This window comes from Mesoplodon mirus, assembly GCF_964341445.2.
Source record: "Mesoplodon mirus genome assembly, chromosome: 2".
In the NCBI taxonomy this organism is placed as follows: Eukaryota; Metazoa; Chordata; class Mammalia; order Artiodactyla; family Ziphiidae; genus Mesoplodon; species Mesoplodon mirus.
Genome location: NC_138977.1, coordinates 38,084,159 through 38,099,203, shown reverse-complemented (window position 1 = coordinate 38,099,203; position 15,045 = coordinate 38,084,159). Strand labels below are relative to the sequence as shown.

The window sequence follows — 15,045 nt, the reverse complement described above, 5'->3', positions numbered from 1 at the left end:
GCTCTGTCCAAGCTGTCACCCACTTTGGCCTTTGAGGCACATTCTTCCCCTGAGTGAAATAACACAGCACTATACTGTAAAGAAGAAGGAAGAGGAGAGGGAAGAAGAGGAGAAAGGGAGGGAGAGAGGCAGGCAAACAGACAGGCAGACTGTTCACTGGAAACCATCATGATCCTTCTAGGTAGGGCGTGGGTCCCTGGCTGACAGTCACCCTGCGTGTGCTGGAAGCAAGGTCCCTTGAAGTCATCCATTCTGCCTTACTCTCTATACCAAGGAGGTTAATGACAACATGCCGATTTCATATATGCCTTTACAATCCTTTGTCTCTTTGTAATTGCCTCTATGAGAATACCTAGGCTGGCACTGGGATGGCTTCTTACACCAAAGGCCATGAAGCCCTAGTCTTCAACTGTATTTGCAGTTTGTACTGTTACCCTGGCGCCCTGACTTCTCTGCTTCTGCTGTGTTGGAAGGGGTGTGCAAGAGTAGAGTAGTCAGGCAAGGAAGAGGAACATTCTGCCCATCAACTTCAGTTGGCAAGTAATGCCCAAGTTCACTCTGGAAGGAGCAAGGTCTACAGGAGCTTTCCTCTTCATCAAGAGTCAGCTCTCCTGGCTTTGGGGGACTTCATTTTTCTAAGGGCTTGCTGCCTCCCTTCCTTCCTTCATCCCAAGTAGCCAACAGCAGGTTCAGAGCCTGTCACTTACCCCCTCTCTCTCCTGCCTTCTTGCCACCTTGACTCTCTTGGAAACAGAGTTTTGTCCCCAGTTCTCAAAGGAGAGATAAAGGGGGCAATTCCAAAACCTCAATCCTTATTCAAAACTCAGGGTCCCTTCTCTCCTTTGTACCTTTTTTTCTTTCCCTGAGCTTTTCTCCCGCTAGAGAAAAGGTTTCCCTGCATCCAACCAGCCAGAGTAAAGATGGAAGAGTGTCTGTGGCTATGTTCTATGGTGAAATAAATAATACTGGCCTGTGAAGCCAGATCCAAGTTCTCTCCATGGCTGAGATTCCTTCAACAACAGTATGACACAGTTAGCCAAACTGTATATCCACATTATAGAATACAGTCATCACCGCTTACATTTATTTATGTGCTACGTTATATTTTTAAAGCCCTTTTGCTTTTGAGTTTCACAATAACTTTGTGAGGCAGTAATTATTATTAAGGTAATTTTATAGACGAGGAAACAGAAGCTTACCAAAGTTAAGTGACTTGTCTGGGATCCAGTTATCAGCAAGAAACAGAAACCAGCACTAGGGCTCAAGTTTTTTGACCCTAATGATGTTACCCAGTGCTTCTTTCACACCACGTGGGGTCATTTTCAAATGAGTTTAAGTAATCATAAAAGATGTCTCCCTCCAGATCTTTACCTTCGAAAAACTATTCTTTATCCAGAAAACAGACCTATCTTGAGATAGGTCTGTTAAATACTATATTCGTTATCTATGCTATGTAACAGATTACCCCCAGATGTAATGACTTAGAACAATAAACCTTGATTATCTCACACAGTTGTTGTAGGTCAGGGATCCTGGAGAGCTTAGATGGGTGATTCTGCCTCAGAGCATCTCATAAGGTTGCAGTCAACATGTTGGCCAGGGCTGCAGTCATGTGATGGCCTGAGTGGGGCTGGAGGATGTGCTTCCAGAGTTCACTGACATTCCTTGTAAATGAGGACTGATTGTTGGCAGAAGCCTCAGCTTCTCACCAAATGGACCTCCCCATAGGGCTGCTTGAGTGTCCTTATAACACGGCAGTTGACTTCCACCAGAGTGAGTGATCAAGAGAAAGAGCATGGAGGAAGCCACAGGGCCTTGTATGACCCAACCACACACCATCACTTCTGCTGCACTCTATTCGTGAGAGTCACTAAATACAAGCCACACTCAGGAAGAGGGGCATTAGGCTCCATCTTTCAAAGAAAGGAATATCAAGGAATTTTTGGAAATATTTGAAAACCACCACAGGTAATTAGCTTTTAAGTGTCACAGAATAGAAAATATCCCTTGCTCCTACTTCTCTTTTCACTTTCACTTTGAATCCTTTCCTTGGTTGAATAGTTATCCTGTACAAGACAGCAGGGCCTGAGCTGCTGTGACCCAAGACTGGGCCTTTCAGGATGATGATGATGATGATGATGATAACTAAGACTTTCATAGCTTACTAGGCCAGGCACTGTTCTAAGAACTTCATATACGTTAATTCACTTAATTCTCCCAATAACACTATGAAATAGGTACAATTATCATCTCCATTTTACAGATGAAAAGACTGAGGCACAGAGAGATAGAGTCATTTGACCACAACCAGTGAGTACTATAGACCACATAATCTGGCTGCACAGTCGTGCTCTCAACCACTGTGTGCTCTCCTGGTTATGGCAAAGACAAAAGATTTCTCAGACCCTCTTATTCACTTGGGGCCATTTGGATTTGGGAGAAAATTAGACAGATCTTTATAGACCAAAGTGAAGAGCTCAGAGAGGGAAGAAGAAAAACCCAGGATAAAAAAAAAAGTTTACAGAATTCTTTTTAAGAGCTGAGCCATAGCATCAAGCACAAGGGTCCAAGCTGCGGATGATGACTAGAGGAATTACTGCAAACCGTGGCTCCACATACAAGGCTCAGATTGGAGGCATGAAAACTTGTTGGTTGCCTTTGTTTGAAGGTGGTTAGACCATCTGGTAATAACTAGGTTAATGGATTTTCAGCAACCTTGCTTTTCTGTGCTCTATACAAGCAGATTGATCCCAAACAACATACTGACAATTGATAGTTTTTTCAGAATGTATGCACCTTCAGAATTTTTTTAAGAAATAAAACTATAGGGCTTCCCTGGTGGCGCAATGGTTGAGAGTCCGCCTGCCGATGCAGGGGACGCGGGTTCGTGGCCCGGTCCGGGAAGATCCCACATGCCACGGAGCGGCTGGGCCCATGAGCCATGGCCGCTGAGCCTGCGTGTCCGGAGCCTGTGCTCCGCAACGGGAGAGGCCACAACAGTGAGAGGCCCGCGTACTGCAAAAAAAAAAAAAAGAAAAAAAATAAAACTATATTATAGAGGTGTGCTGGTTTTCTTTCTCAACTTGATATCTCTGTCTCCCTTGTAATAATCAAATATATAAGATATTTACATCTCAAGATTTCGTTTAGCTTCGCCAAGGTAGACATAGGCAGTAACGTTAGGGAGGTGGTAGGATTCCTCTACAAAAATAATATGCACCCATTTAAATTGTGTACTAAAAATTCTTTCTTTCCATATAATGAGGAAGGGATGCACCTTTGAATGTATCTTCATCCAAACTAGCCCTTATTATTCAGAATATACTAAAATAGAAGCCCTGGATGAGGCTTCTACTTCAGAATTCTCGCCAGCCTCCAGTAGATATAAAACCCCAAAGAGACATTATGCTTTCCTTTTTCCAAGTGTGGTATTCCATGGAAATGTCTGGTCCAGACCAGAAAATAAATGATGCATATCTAGACATTTCATCCTTGAGGTGAATGATCTGTTGGATTAAAGAAGAACACCCGAGAGTGAACTGAGGCTCTCAGATAAACTTTCCAGTTTGTGGAACAATCCCAAGCCAATTTATAGAATGCTGAAGGCTAAAATTCAGGAAAATATCGCAGCCCTTTTGTCATCCAACTCACACCATCACTCTACTCGCCAGTCAAATTTTACATTGATAGATGTAGGGTTTGTATTATTGTGATTTCTGCAGATCTTTAAAAGGGCTACATTAGGGAGAATATTTCTCTCTGAAGCTGGAGCCTAAATGCTTTAGAACAAAATACACGCTTTCCTGTCAAAAAAGGAAATATAGCGAGGAGCTGACTTTTTTTAAAGAGTCATGCTGAGGAAGGGAGAAGAATACTTTTTGCACGTATCTGTGTGGTAAGAGGGGGGTAATTTAGTGCAGAAATCTGCTCAGATTAGCCTAAAATAGAGTTTCTAGATGAAATTTGCTGCTTACCTCTGTTGTTATTACACGATCCTATTGTCAATGATTGACAAAAGAGTCACTGTCTTTTTTAAGCTATTCAGTGCTAGGAGTTACCAAGTGGAATTTCACCTCTCCTGTGTGTGTGTGTGTGTGTGTGTGTGTGTGTGTGTGTGTGTGTGTGTGTGTGCGCGCGCGCGCGCGCGCGCCCCTAATAATCAGCTTAAAGGACAAGACAGTGTAGATCAACCCAAGCTGATGCTGGTCTAATAACACACTCATGTACATGACATTAGGCTCCAAACGTTTTCAAAGGTGCCCTCTGACTCTGTTGCCAGATACCATATTTACAAGAAGAGCTGGCCTCCAGTCCAGATTGCCTGCACACTGAGTGGTGAGGGGTGCACATCTTTCCAGAGGAGAATGAAACATTTTTGGTTCCTTCTCTTCCCACCATCTCCCAAGTAGAGAAAGGAAAAGTGGATTACAGTGTTCACAAGCTTGGGAAGCCAATCAACAAACCACAACTTCTGGGAAAGAAGGTATAGAGCTTTAAGTTACAGCACCCTCTGAATGTGAACCAAAGAACTGAGCTTGGAATTTGGGGACTGGGAAAATAACTGTAGGAGCCTCAAATTGTGAATGCTGCTGGGACATCTGAGAGACAGGGCCCTTTCCTTCCACTCTGTATCCCTCACCCAACCTCACTGGCTTTCCCTTTACAGGAGAAGACACATACACACTATAAAACAAAAATGAAAAAGCAGTTTTACCTTCCTTTCACCACACACACAAAACCCTTGTTTTTCTCATTTTGTTTTCCATGTTGACACTTTGTTACCTGTAAGCATTTTTAAAAGCAGAGGTCAAGTGGGAGGCAGGGGGAAATGGGTGAAGGTGGTCAAAAGGTAGAAAACATCTGGGGACGTAATGTACGGCCTGGGGACTATGGTTAACAGTACTGTATTGTGCATTTAAAAGTTAGTAAGAGAGTAGATCTTAAAAGTTTTCATCATAAGGAAGAAAAATTGTTACTGTGTGAGGTGATGAATATTAACTAGATTTATTGTGGTGATCATTTTGCAATATATATGTATATCAAATCCTTATGTTGTACACCTTACACTTACACAATATTATTTGTCAATTATATCTTAATGAAACTGGGGAAATTGTTAAAATAAAAGCAGTGGTGTATGAGGTCACTTGCCCTTACTTTTTGTTTTTAAATCGTGACCCCCTTTAGCTGTAATGACTGATTGGCAGGCTCAATCAGGTGCTTATGGCTGGTTAATGTCATAAAGTTTTTGAGCCATGATGAAAGATAATTCTTACTCTCCCTTGCTTGAGCTGTAGAGTGTTTCCTCAGCTTCTCCACCGTGCTAACTCTTAGGAAAAACATTCCTGTTGTGCATACATAGAACTAAACCAAACAAACCAGGATAAAGGACACCTAAGTAAGGTGCCCTCCACCCACTTCTCGCTCACTCCCAGTTTTACAGGGCCAGTTGCAACTGGTGGCCAGCTGGAATCCTGGGTGGAAGTAAATTAACTGGAAACTCGAGTCACTGCTGCAGTCCCCTGGAATAAAGGAACGAATGCCAGTGCAGCATGGCCCCAGAGCCCACCTCTGGCTACTGCCCACACAACTCAGAGCACTTCTGTGCTCAGGCTGGCAAGCACACAGACTGTGTCTGCCTTTTGCATATTTGCCTGTAGGATGGAGGCCAGGCCACAAACTTTCACACTTCTTGGATGCTCTAAACGTAAGGAGCTCAGAGAGAATGCTTCCTAAAGGAATTAAAAGAGGTGTCTTTCCACATATCTAACTCGGGATAAATATTATAACCCTATTTACTTCTTGAGAAAAAGTTTCAATCGTAGTTTCAAGCTCCTATCAGTGATATGACTATATTACTACTGCTAATGGTACAGTAGTAGTTTTTATTATTATATTTCAGGAATAGCATTTCTAATTATTTTGTGGATTTTTGCTTTCTTAGGAAGAAGGAATAAATAAAAAGTTGCTTGGCTTTTCAAGACAGAAGAGGGATGGCAAAGGTAAAAATAAGTAAATAAAGTAGATAAGAGACTCATTTGTTGCAAAATAACAAATAATAAAGTGGTGCTTTAAGATAACAGACTCGCTCCACACCCAGGTTCTTTCATAAAGAAAAAGATGAGGGAGGGAGGGAGGGAGGGAGGGAGGGAAGGGAAAAGAAAGATCTTATTATTTAGGATTTAAATTATATCACCTCAGCACAGCAAAGCCTCTTTTGAAATAGCTGCCTCTTTGTAGGACACACACCTTAGTCTTGCTAAGAACACAGAAATTCAGAAGTTTAAAACTTACTGGGAACGTCACAAACTAGAGAAAAGAAATAAGGCAGATTTGCATCCTTTTTTCCATTAAACCATGCCATCAGGAATGTATTCTACAATAATTTCCTTCAGGCAATTTTATTCCCAGTTTTCACTGTTTTTTATTTTCAAGGGAACAAAACAGACCCACACTTTCTTTACCTAACACTAGCCTGAAGAATCTATTGAATTATATTGATTTTTCTCCCTTTGAACACAAGCTCATTAACCTGAAACACTAAGGGGATAACTATATTTCACTGAGCCTATAACTGAGTGTCTGAAAACAAAAAGATCCCAAGACAGTGATACAGCTCTCTCCCTGGGATTCCCAATTTTTTTTTTTTTTTTTTTGGCAAATTCAGCTGCAGAAGCTGTGACATTGCTTCCTTTATCCTAGAGAGTTTCACATCAGTTAGAAGCAGCTTTCTTTAAATGTATCCTCCTTTATTGTAATGTTTAGCAAAATCCGGGTTCCCATCTTTCCACCAACTTCTGTATTCTTACAGGCTACTGGGGAGAAAATGTTAGCATCCAACAGCCGTGCGGCGCTGACAGCAGGCTCCGCTGCCTCCTCTCAGCTAAGTGAGCTAGGGCTGAGTTGAGAAGCTATCTTGGATGTATGGAAATGAGGTCTCCTCCAAAACCCCCGGGGACTTCCTAGCAAAGGAAAAAGCCATCAGGAAAAAATTAGACAACACAGACAGCAGAGGCAGCCTGCTAGACAAGTCTCTCCAAGAAGCCCAATGAGTGGGGCTGCATTTATCTTCCCAAACCAGGAGATGTGACCCCACTCTTCCAAAATAATAATCATGTAACAGCTATTTTACCCAAGAAACCAATATAAAGTGCTTGTGGTTTTGACTTTTATTTGAGATCTCTGATGAGATCAAATGATCTATACCCTTTCATTCAAGGCAACAGACATCTTCAACTGTTTTTTAATTTGATTTATCCTTTGAAACAGAAAGTGCATTACATTTAACTGGTCTTGCAAAGGGGGTTTTCTTCTCTTTACAAACCGAATTCCTTATATAAATTAATAAAAGTTAAAGATGCTAATATATCACCGTTATTAGCTTAAAAAGAAAACAATTTACATAGTCTATAGTATTCTTATGATACAAAACACTTCAAATTCAATTACAGCAACTAAATGGGTTTTTATGTTTCTGACCCAGAGCAGTTGTAACAATTCCCACCATCTACTTTAACACGCATTTTTATCAGAAAGGAGTTAAATTAAATACAAGCTATTGTAGCCCCTCCCTCCCCAACACTTTCTTTAAATCACTAATAAATAGCAACAAACGACTGTGCAATTTCGGAGAGAAACAGAGAGGCAGGTCTGAGGCCCTTCCTGGTTCCAAGTGTTCTACTTCAAGTCCTGGAGGCGGGAGCCGGGTGCGGAGCCAGGAGTGGTCCGGGAAGAGCGGGAGGGATGAAGGGGAAGTGGGATTGATCAAATCCAAACCCGGGAGGGGAGCGGGCGAGGGAGGATGAGACCGTTCTTTACTACGCTCCTCCAGTTAAGCAAAGGGGAACGTGGTTTGAATAGCTCTTAAAAGGGGAAGGGTAGCAGGAAGAAGGAGGTCCATCTTTTTATACCAAATTCAAAAAAGCATTTTACATTTTAAATATTCACAATAAAGTAACTTCTAGTCAGTGAGACTCACGATTTATTTACAAAGAGCCTTCAACAGGCCACTTTAGTCGGCACAGCAGTTTGTGCGGGAGAAACATCCCTCTTCCCATCTGTGGCGGCCGCCCGCCCGCGTGGCTCCGAGGTCCCCCGCGCGGTGGGTGTCGATGGGTCCAGAGGCCCTCTCAGCGCCCCCGCCCTGGCCAGCGGCCGCAAGACAGAGGCGGGGGCGGGGGCGCGGGGGGGGACACGGGAGGGGGACGCGACTAGGACACCGAGCGGGGCGGGAGGGTGGCCCAGCTGCGGCGTCTGTTGCGTTAGTCTTGCGGTGTATTTCGCGGTCTTTGCCTTCTCATCATCCTCCGAGTCTCTCTCCCCAGCCCCGCTCAACTTCTAGGTTAAAAAAATAGATATGTACATCTTAGAAAATAGCAAAGGGCCCCCGGCAGGCGGGGCCGTGTCCTCCGGGCCCCGAGGAGCGGGAAGACGGGACGCGCGGTCCCCACGGCCGCCGCGGAGTGGCCGGAGGCCGGGCGGGCGCTCAGGACGAGCTCTCGTTCTCGGACGCGTGCAGCAGGAGGCCGCCGCTGCCGCTGCCGGACTTGTGCTTCTTCAGCAGCTGCGTGATTTTCTCGTCGTCCGAGTTGGGGTCCAGGGGCTTGTTGTAGTCGTCGTCGTCCTCCTCGTTTTCCGAGGCCCCTTTCAGCCGCTCGGTTTCCGAGTCCTGCTTCTTCTTGGCCGTGGCCATCTCGGCTGCGTGCTTCTTCCTCCACTTGGTCCGGCGGTTCTGGAACCAAACCTGGGGGTCGAGAAAGCGGAGAAGAGGAAGGACAGGGGCGGAAGGAATTTAAGGTGAGCAGAGCCAGGCAACGCCTTCTCGCCCACATCCCGCAGTCGCTCCTGCGGGCCCCTGACGTCTTGACACCCTCCCTCAGAGCCCTCCCAGGTCTGGGCCGTTGAAGTCGGTCTCCACTGCCCCAGCTTCCTCCGAGTATCAGGCACCAACAAACTGACTGCCGTTGCCATAGTGATGGTAACACAAGAGTATTGAGGTTGTCAGTGAGCGATTTCTCAGAAAAGAAAAAAACTTGGAAACTTAAAATGAGTTTCCCTAAAAGAGTTCGCTTGCCTACTTTCTAGTTTGAAGTAGAAAACTTTTCCCTTTCGTAAAGTTGCCTCATAATGACTGCGATTCTATTCGTTTTTAACTTTCTTAGATTAAGGTATTTCAAGCAATCTGAAGTGTACTGGCTTTTTAGTGTGATTTGTGGGAGAAGACACAGCATTTACCCCAATTACCTCTGTTCTTTTCACTTTTGGGTATTTGTCTGTTCACTCATTTCAGGTCTGAATACACACAAATATAGTAGGTAAACACTCCCCTCCGCATTTACACTTGTAATAATGTATGATGTAAAGTTTAAAAAAAATCTGCTAAAACAGAAACCTCAAATCAGTAATAATAACAAACATAAATGCATGGAAATATTTAATATTTGAAAATATTTAAAAGTTGAAATCATCATAGTAGTTTGTGTGTCTTTCTCTGCCTCTCTGGTTTAATGTTTTTCATAAAACCGAAGTCAAAGTAAGAATTTTCATCAGTTATTTTTTTAAGTGAAATTTTGCCAGTTACATTACTTCCCACTATTAGCATGCCTAATCTTTCACATATTATTTTAATATTGTCCCTCCCTAAGACATTCATTTTTATACAAATATTTTAAACCTATTCATGATGTTTGACATCGTGTTTCATACATATATTTTAACCTAAAGCATCAGCAATAGCAACCAATTTCCCAAACATATTGAATCATCCTCTCTTTATGCTTCTCATCCATTTTCTCATCCGTTATGTATTTATCTAGAGAATCAGAATTGTTAAGAAAGTGATTTTTAGTTTCTTTATACAGCTATAATAATTCACTTCTAGCCACGCCGACATATTTATGGTGACAAATGAAGACCTCCAGATTACTGTGGTAGGCTCTGTACCAAGCACTGCAAAAATAATTTTAACTGTGATGGTACTCTAATGGTCACATACAAAATCACTCCTGAAATGCATTTTATGGTGCTTGTCTGTGGGGAAATACTCTCTGACCAGCAGATATGGCTAACGTTGTCCCTACTTAATTTTAAAAGCAACAGTATAACTAATGGAAACAGACTTAAACACACACACACACCAAATATATATATATATATATATATATATATATATATATATATATATATATATATAATGAAAAATAGGAACAAAAGAGAATGCCGGAAATATAGGAAACCACTAGATTTAAAGTACCTAGCTGTTTCAATCCCTTTATATTTCAGGGAAAGACTTCTCCAATTTGATTCTCTGGAAATACACCGCACAACTCAATTATAAGGTAAGTGACATTTTAATTATAATTTGTTGTCATAAACAGTAAAACATCTTACCTCTATTGATAAACTTATATGTCATAATACAGTAATAATCTTGTCATTTCATTTGGAAAAGTACTATTCCAAAGTGGCTGCCTGAGGTAAGCTAAAAGCAGATGCATCCATGCTAAGTGGTTAGATCTTGTGGATTTATTGGGGTTTTTTTAACCTGCAAGTTAATACAGTAGCACTATAATGCTGATCTACATTAGGAAATTATATAACTAGTGGAGCCTGAATGGACAAACAAAAGCTTGAATATCGTTACAAATAGAATACATAGAAGCTATCTAACTGGCCTGGTCTATTCTCAGGGCTGATATTTCCGTAATGCTTTTATTCTCTAATAATGGCGAGTTCCCCCAGCACATGCTGCTATCTAGATGAACCTAATTTCAAAGGCGGAGGCTTGATTCCTTTTGTTCATCAACAGTTTGCCCGCCCGAGAGACCCCAGAGCCTTTGTAACCTCCCCCTCCACCCCCTTCGCTGATCTCATCTCTCCCCTTGCTTCTCGGACTGCACCCTCGGGCGGCTGTTTGTTAGTTTGGGGGGTGTGTGTGTGTGTGTGCGCGCGCGCGCGCACAGGCGCGCGCATGACGTACGTGGGAGAGCTCTCCCTCGAGGTTTGCAAGGTCCACTCACCTTGACCTGACTCTCCGTCATCCCCAACGAATAGGCCAAGCGAGCCCTCTCGGGCCCTGCCAAGTATTTCGTTTGTTCGAAAGTCTTCTCCAGGGCGAAGATCTGCTGGCCCGAGAACGTGGGTCTCGTGTGTTTCCTCTTCCCATCTTTGTCCAACAAAATGGATCCTTGGTCTACGAGAACAGATTAAAAAAAGAAAGGAAGGGGTAAACAACCAGGTACGAGCGGCTCCGCTGAGAAGAGACGAACTCCAGAAACAACGTTGTGGTGGGAAAGGCAAGTGTATTCCGCGGCGGGCACGAGAAGTGCCGTGGTGCTTGCAGTCCCACTGCGCTTCTCGCTCTGCCTTCTTACACCCACCTGTTTTTTTAAAAGCGCGTGTGTTTGGAGCCGCAGTAAATAACCTTCTGCCCAACAACGACGTCCAACAGGGGGAGCGCACTGCTGAAGTTTGCCGAGGCCCAATCTCTAGGCCCAGTAAATTGAGGCGTGTGGGTACGGGGGGGTGGGGGTGGGAAAGTCCCCTCTCACCGCCTCGTCTAGTTGGGGCTCGTTCGGTCCCGGGGCCTTTGCATGGGGGTGACTAGTTTTGTTCCTTGACCGCTTTCCTAACCTGTGCCCGCGCAACAAAGAGCGCCTTGTTTTGGAAACACAAGAGAGCTAAATCGCCCCCCAGTCGAACGCCGCTGCGGCCGAGGGGGAGGGGGCGCCGCCTTTGTTGGCGGTCCCTACGTGGCCATCCAAACGAATACAATAACGTCTCTCCGACAGCCGCCCCCGCCCCGGCCGCCCCTGTCCCGAGGCTTCCGAAGGGAACCTCCGCTTGGCTCCCCCAGCTTCCCTCAGTTACTGCCGCTCAGCCACACGAAAGAGATCAGGAGACAGAAGAAACTTCGGGGACTCGGTGAAAAGCAAAGAACAGAGCGAGAAAAGGACCGGGGACCGGCCCCTAAATGCCACCTGGGAGTATGGGAGCTTCCGCGGCTCGCTGGCCAACTACCTATAAGATTAGGGGGATCCTGGGGTAAATCAGTTGATTTCGAGCAAGATCTTTGCGGGATGTTGCATTTTCCCCCGTCCTTGTCCTGTTACCTCGTTCTTCCTCCGGTTCTTTCTCTTATTAGGATGTTGAGAGCCACGATGCCCTTCAATATGTCCGGGGCCGAGGCAGGTGGGAAACCGAGGGCCCAGTGGTGGGGAGCGGCCCGAAGTGGTGCTTGCCCTCCTCCACGGGCCGCGGACCTCTCTTCAGTGGGCTTACCTGGGCTGAGCGTACTCGGGGGACGAGGGTGGTGGTGGTGAGGGCGACGAGGTGAGGTGGGGACACCCTGGACCGAGACGTACATGCAAACACACGCGTTCGGCTCAGGGCTGAGGAGGGCTCGCCGCTGCCGGTCCCCACCGGTTCGCAGAGAGGAGGCCAGTCAGGCTGGCGAAGGTCGAGTGGGACTTCGGCATGGGACACTGGAAAGCTGGGGTGCGGGCTGGAGCACAGTAGCCTCTCCTGCCCTCCCCACCTCTTTAACCCAGGAGGGGCATACGGTTCCGGCCGGCCTGTTCCGGGAGCAGCCAGGGCCTCGGATGAGACACGCCCCGCACCACATTGTGTTCCGTGGAGACGCATGCACACCCGTTCCGCAAGGCGTGCCCAAGGCTTGGGGAGAGGGGGGCGCTTGGACGCAACCATGGAGCTCAGGACAGCGAGAGTTGCTCGCTGAACGCCCTGGCCCAACCTAACCCGTGCGATTCTGGCGCTGCCAAACTACTCGGCAGGCAAGAGGGTGGACTCGGCATGCACACCAGGGGCCATGACCTGAGAGCAGGCAGAACAAGCACAACTGGGCGCAGTCGATTGTACTCACGAGGAGTGCAGGCCAGGCGTGCGTCCCTCCAGGGCGGGCTCTGCATCACTCCTGGCCAGAAGATAGGCGTCCGGCCGGGCAGCTCGGCTAGCGGCTTGGGGTACCGACCCACGGCGGCCACGGCCGCGGCGCTGGGGCTGAAGTAGAGCCCGGGCGGCGGCGGTGGCGGGCTCAGGCTGCTGAAACGGGGCAGGCCGGCCAGCAGCCCCGCTGGGGTTGAGGCAGCGGCGGCAGCGGCCGCAGCTGCGGCCGCGGCGGCCGAAGCGGAGGAAGCGGAGGTGGACGAGGAAGAGGAGGAGGAACCGGAGGGCGAGGCGGAGGGCAGGGCTGCCCCTGAGGCCACGGGCATGGAGGGCCGGCTCAGGATGTCGTTGATGCCATGTGGGGTGGCGGCCGAGAGCTGCTGCGGGGGGCTGCCCAGGGATGAGAGCCCCCCCGCGGCCGGGGGCTTCAGGCCACCTGGGTTGTGGGAACCCAAAGGCGGGGAGGGTGATGACGAGGAGGACGAGGAGGACGAGGAGGAGGGGGGGCCGGCGGGCAGCGCGGGGTACGCGGCGGGGTACAGCGGGGTCTTCATTTCTGCCATGCTGTGCAGGGCGGCCAGGGGCGGGCTGCTGAGCAGGAAAGCGCTCTGCCGGGTACCCTCCATCGCCCCCACCGCTAACATCCCACGATCAGGCCGGAGCCCGCAGCCACGCAGCGGGAGCGCCGGCCGGTGCCCCCGGAGGGGCTCAGGAAAGCGAGAAGCGCCGAGGGCGCGAGCGAGGAGTCGCTCCGCACACCAGGAGGCGACCTGCCAACTGGGCCAAGAATGCAGCCGCTGAGAGTTGCTCTCGTAACTGCGCAGCAGAAATGTCCAAACACACCAGTCGAGAGGCGGTGGCTCGCCGAGACCAGCGAGGGTCCAGGTGGTTTGGGCTCTTTTCCCTCTTAGAGTCCCGGATTCAATCCCGGGCTCTTCTCTCTTCCTCACTTTTTCCTCGCCGCTCAAAGTGCGCTACTTCTCATCTTCTCCCTCTTGGAAATAAGCAAAACAAAACCCCAGCCGGCCCCAGAGAGCTTGTAACAAAGTTAAGAGTCACCGAATCTCCGCTTTGATGTGGGAGAGTGGGGGCTGGCTCTTTTTCTTTGGGGAGGTTCAAAGGACGCCGGGTTCCGCCCGATGAGCTCGTCCAATCTTACTTGGATGTCCTGCTCTTTAGGCCACGAGGTTAATTCGCACTCGGCGCTCGGAGCGCGGAGGGAGAGAGAGCATCTAGCCCGCGGGAGGATTTGGCCTCCGGGCGGGCTTCCTCCGCCAGCGCTGCCCGAGGCTTCTGCGCCAGAAAGGGCAGTGCCACCAAGCCCTGCGGCTCCCGGATTCGGCGCGCCGACCTGCCTTCCCCTCTGGGCCACGGGGCACTAGAGTTGCAATATTGCAAAGAAAAAGGGCGAGAAAAACACGGAAAAACAGACTAAGTGAAAAGTCTGACGGCTTCGGTTACAGCTCCACTCGTCTGTCCACTTCTGAAAACGGGCCTGGCGACCCCGGCCCCACGCCCCCCCCCCCAGCGCCCTCTCTTCCTCTCACTCTCCGCCTTTGCCTCTCCTCTCTCGCATTTTCTTCGCGGCTCTACAGGCTTCGCTCTTCTAAGTCCTGTCCTCTGGCCAAGCTGACCCTCTCCGCGGCTCTTCCACTGCCTCTCTCTCCTCTCCTTTTCCCTTCGGGCCTGACAGTTCAGATGAAGCTCTCAAAGGTAATAAAACATTTGCATCACTCCCTACCCCTCTTTAGCTGGGGGACGAGAGGGAGGGGGAAATGGGGGTCCAAAATGAGAACTTTGAAGGACGTCACTCCGAGGCGGCCGGCAAGGGCGGGGCCGAGGAGCGGGGTGCAGGCCGGGGGGCGTAACCACCGTCTCCAATAGCACTCAGCTTTGGGCCTCGCGTCGCCTCCGGGTCGCGCCCACTCGGGAGCGCCGCGCCCTCTGATTGGATTAGGAGGACGAGCCGTTGGGCCGCGCCCGCCTCGTTCCCGCCCCCTCCCACTTCCATCCCCCCTGTGGGTGGGGCCGGGAGGCGGGGCCTGGCGAGTGGTGAGGTTCGGCCGCTGGGCCAGTGGACGCCTCAATTAATTGTGTTAAATAAAACGGGAAAGGGGAGGGGGGAGCAGAGATGAAGAGGGT

At 48.2% G+C, this 15,045-nt stretch overlaps 1 protein-coding gene across 3 annotated transcripts; it reads right to left on the bottom strand.

The window, feature by feature from the left end:
- Window positions 1-8,401: 8,401 nt before the first annotated feature.
- NKX6-1 (NK6 homeobox 1) lies at window positions 8,402-14,708 on the bottom strand. Of its 3 annotated transcripts, XM_082611200.1 has the most exons (5): window positions 14,451-14,708; window positions 12,881-14,281; window positions 12,280-12,572; window positions 11,019-11,191; window positions 8,658-8,743 (listed from the first exon to the last, which is right to left on the bottom strand). In XM_082611200.1, exons 2-4 carry the CDS (start codon window positions 13,545-13,547, stop codon window positions 11,036-11,038), a joined length of 1,116 nt encoding a protein of 371 aa, XP_082467326.1. In that variant the 5' UTR covers window positions 13,548-14,281; window positions 14,451-14,708; the 3' UTR covers window positions 8,658-8,743; window positions 11,019-11,035. The 3 variants fall into 3 exon arrangements, with proteins under 3 accessions (XP_082467327.1, XP_082467326.1, XP_082467325.1); XM_082611199.1 differs by lacking the exon at window positions 14,451-14,708 and having other exon boundaries at window positions 12,881-14,422; XM_082611201.1 differs by lacking the exons at window positions 12,280-12,572; window positions 14,451-14,708 and having other exon boundaries at window positions 8,402-8,743; window positions 12,881-14,417.
- Between the last annotated feature and the right edge of the window lie 337 nt (window positions 14,709-15,045).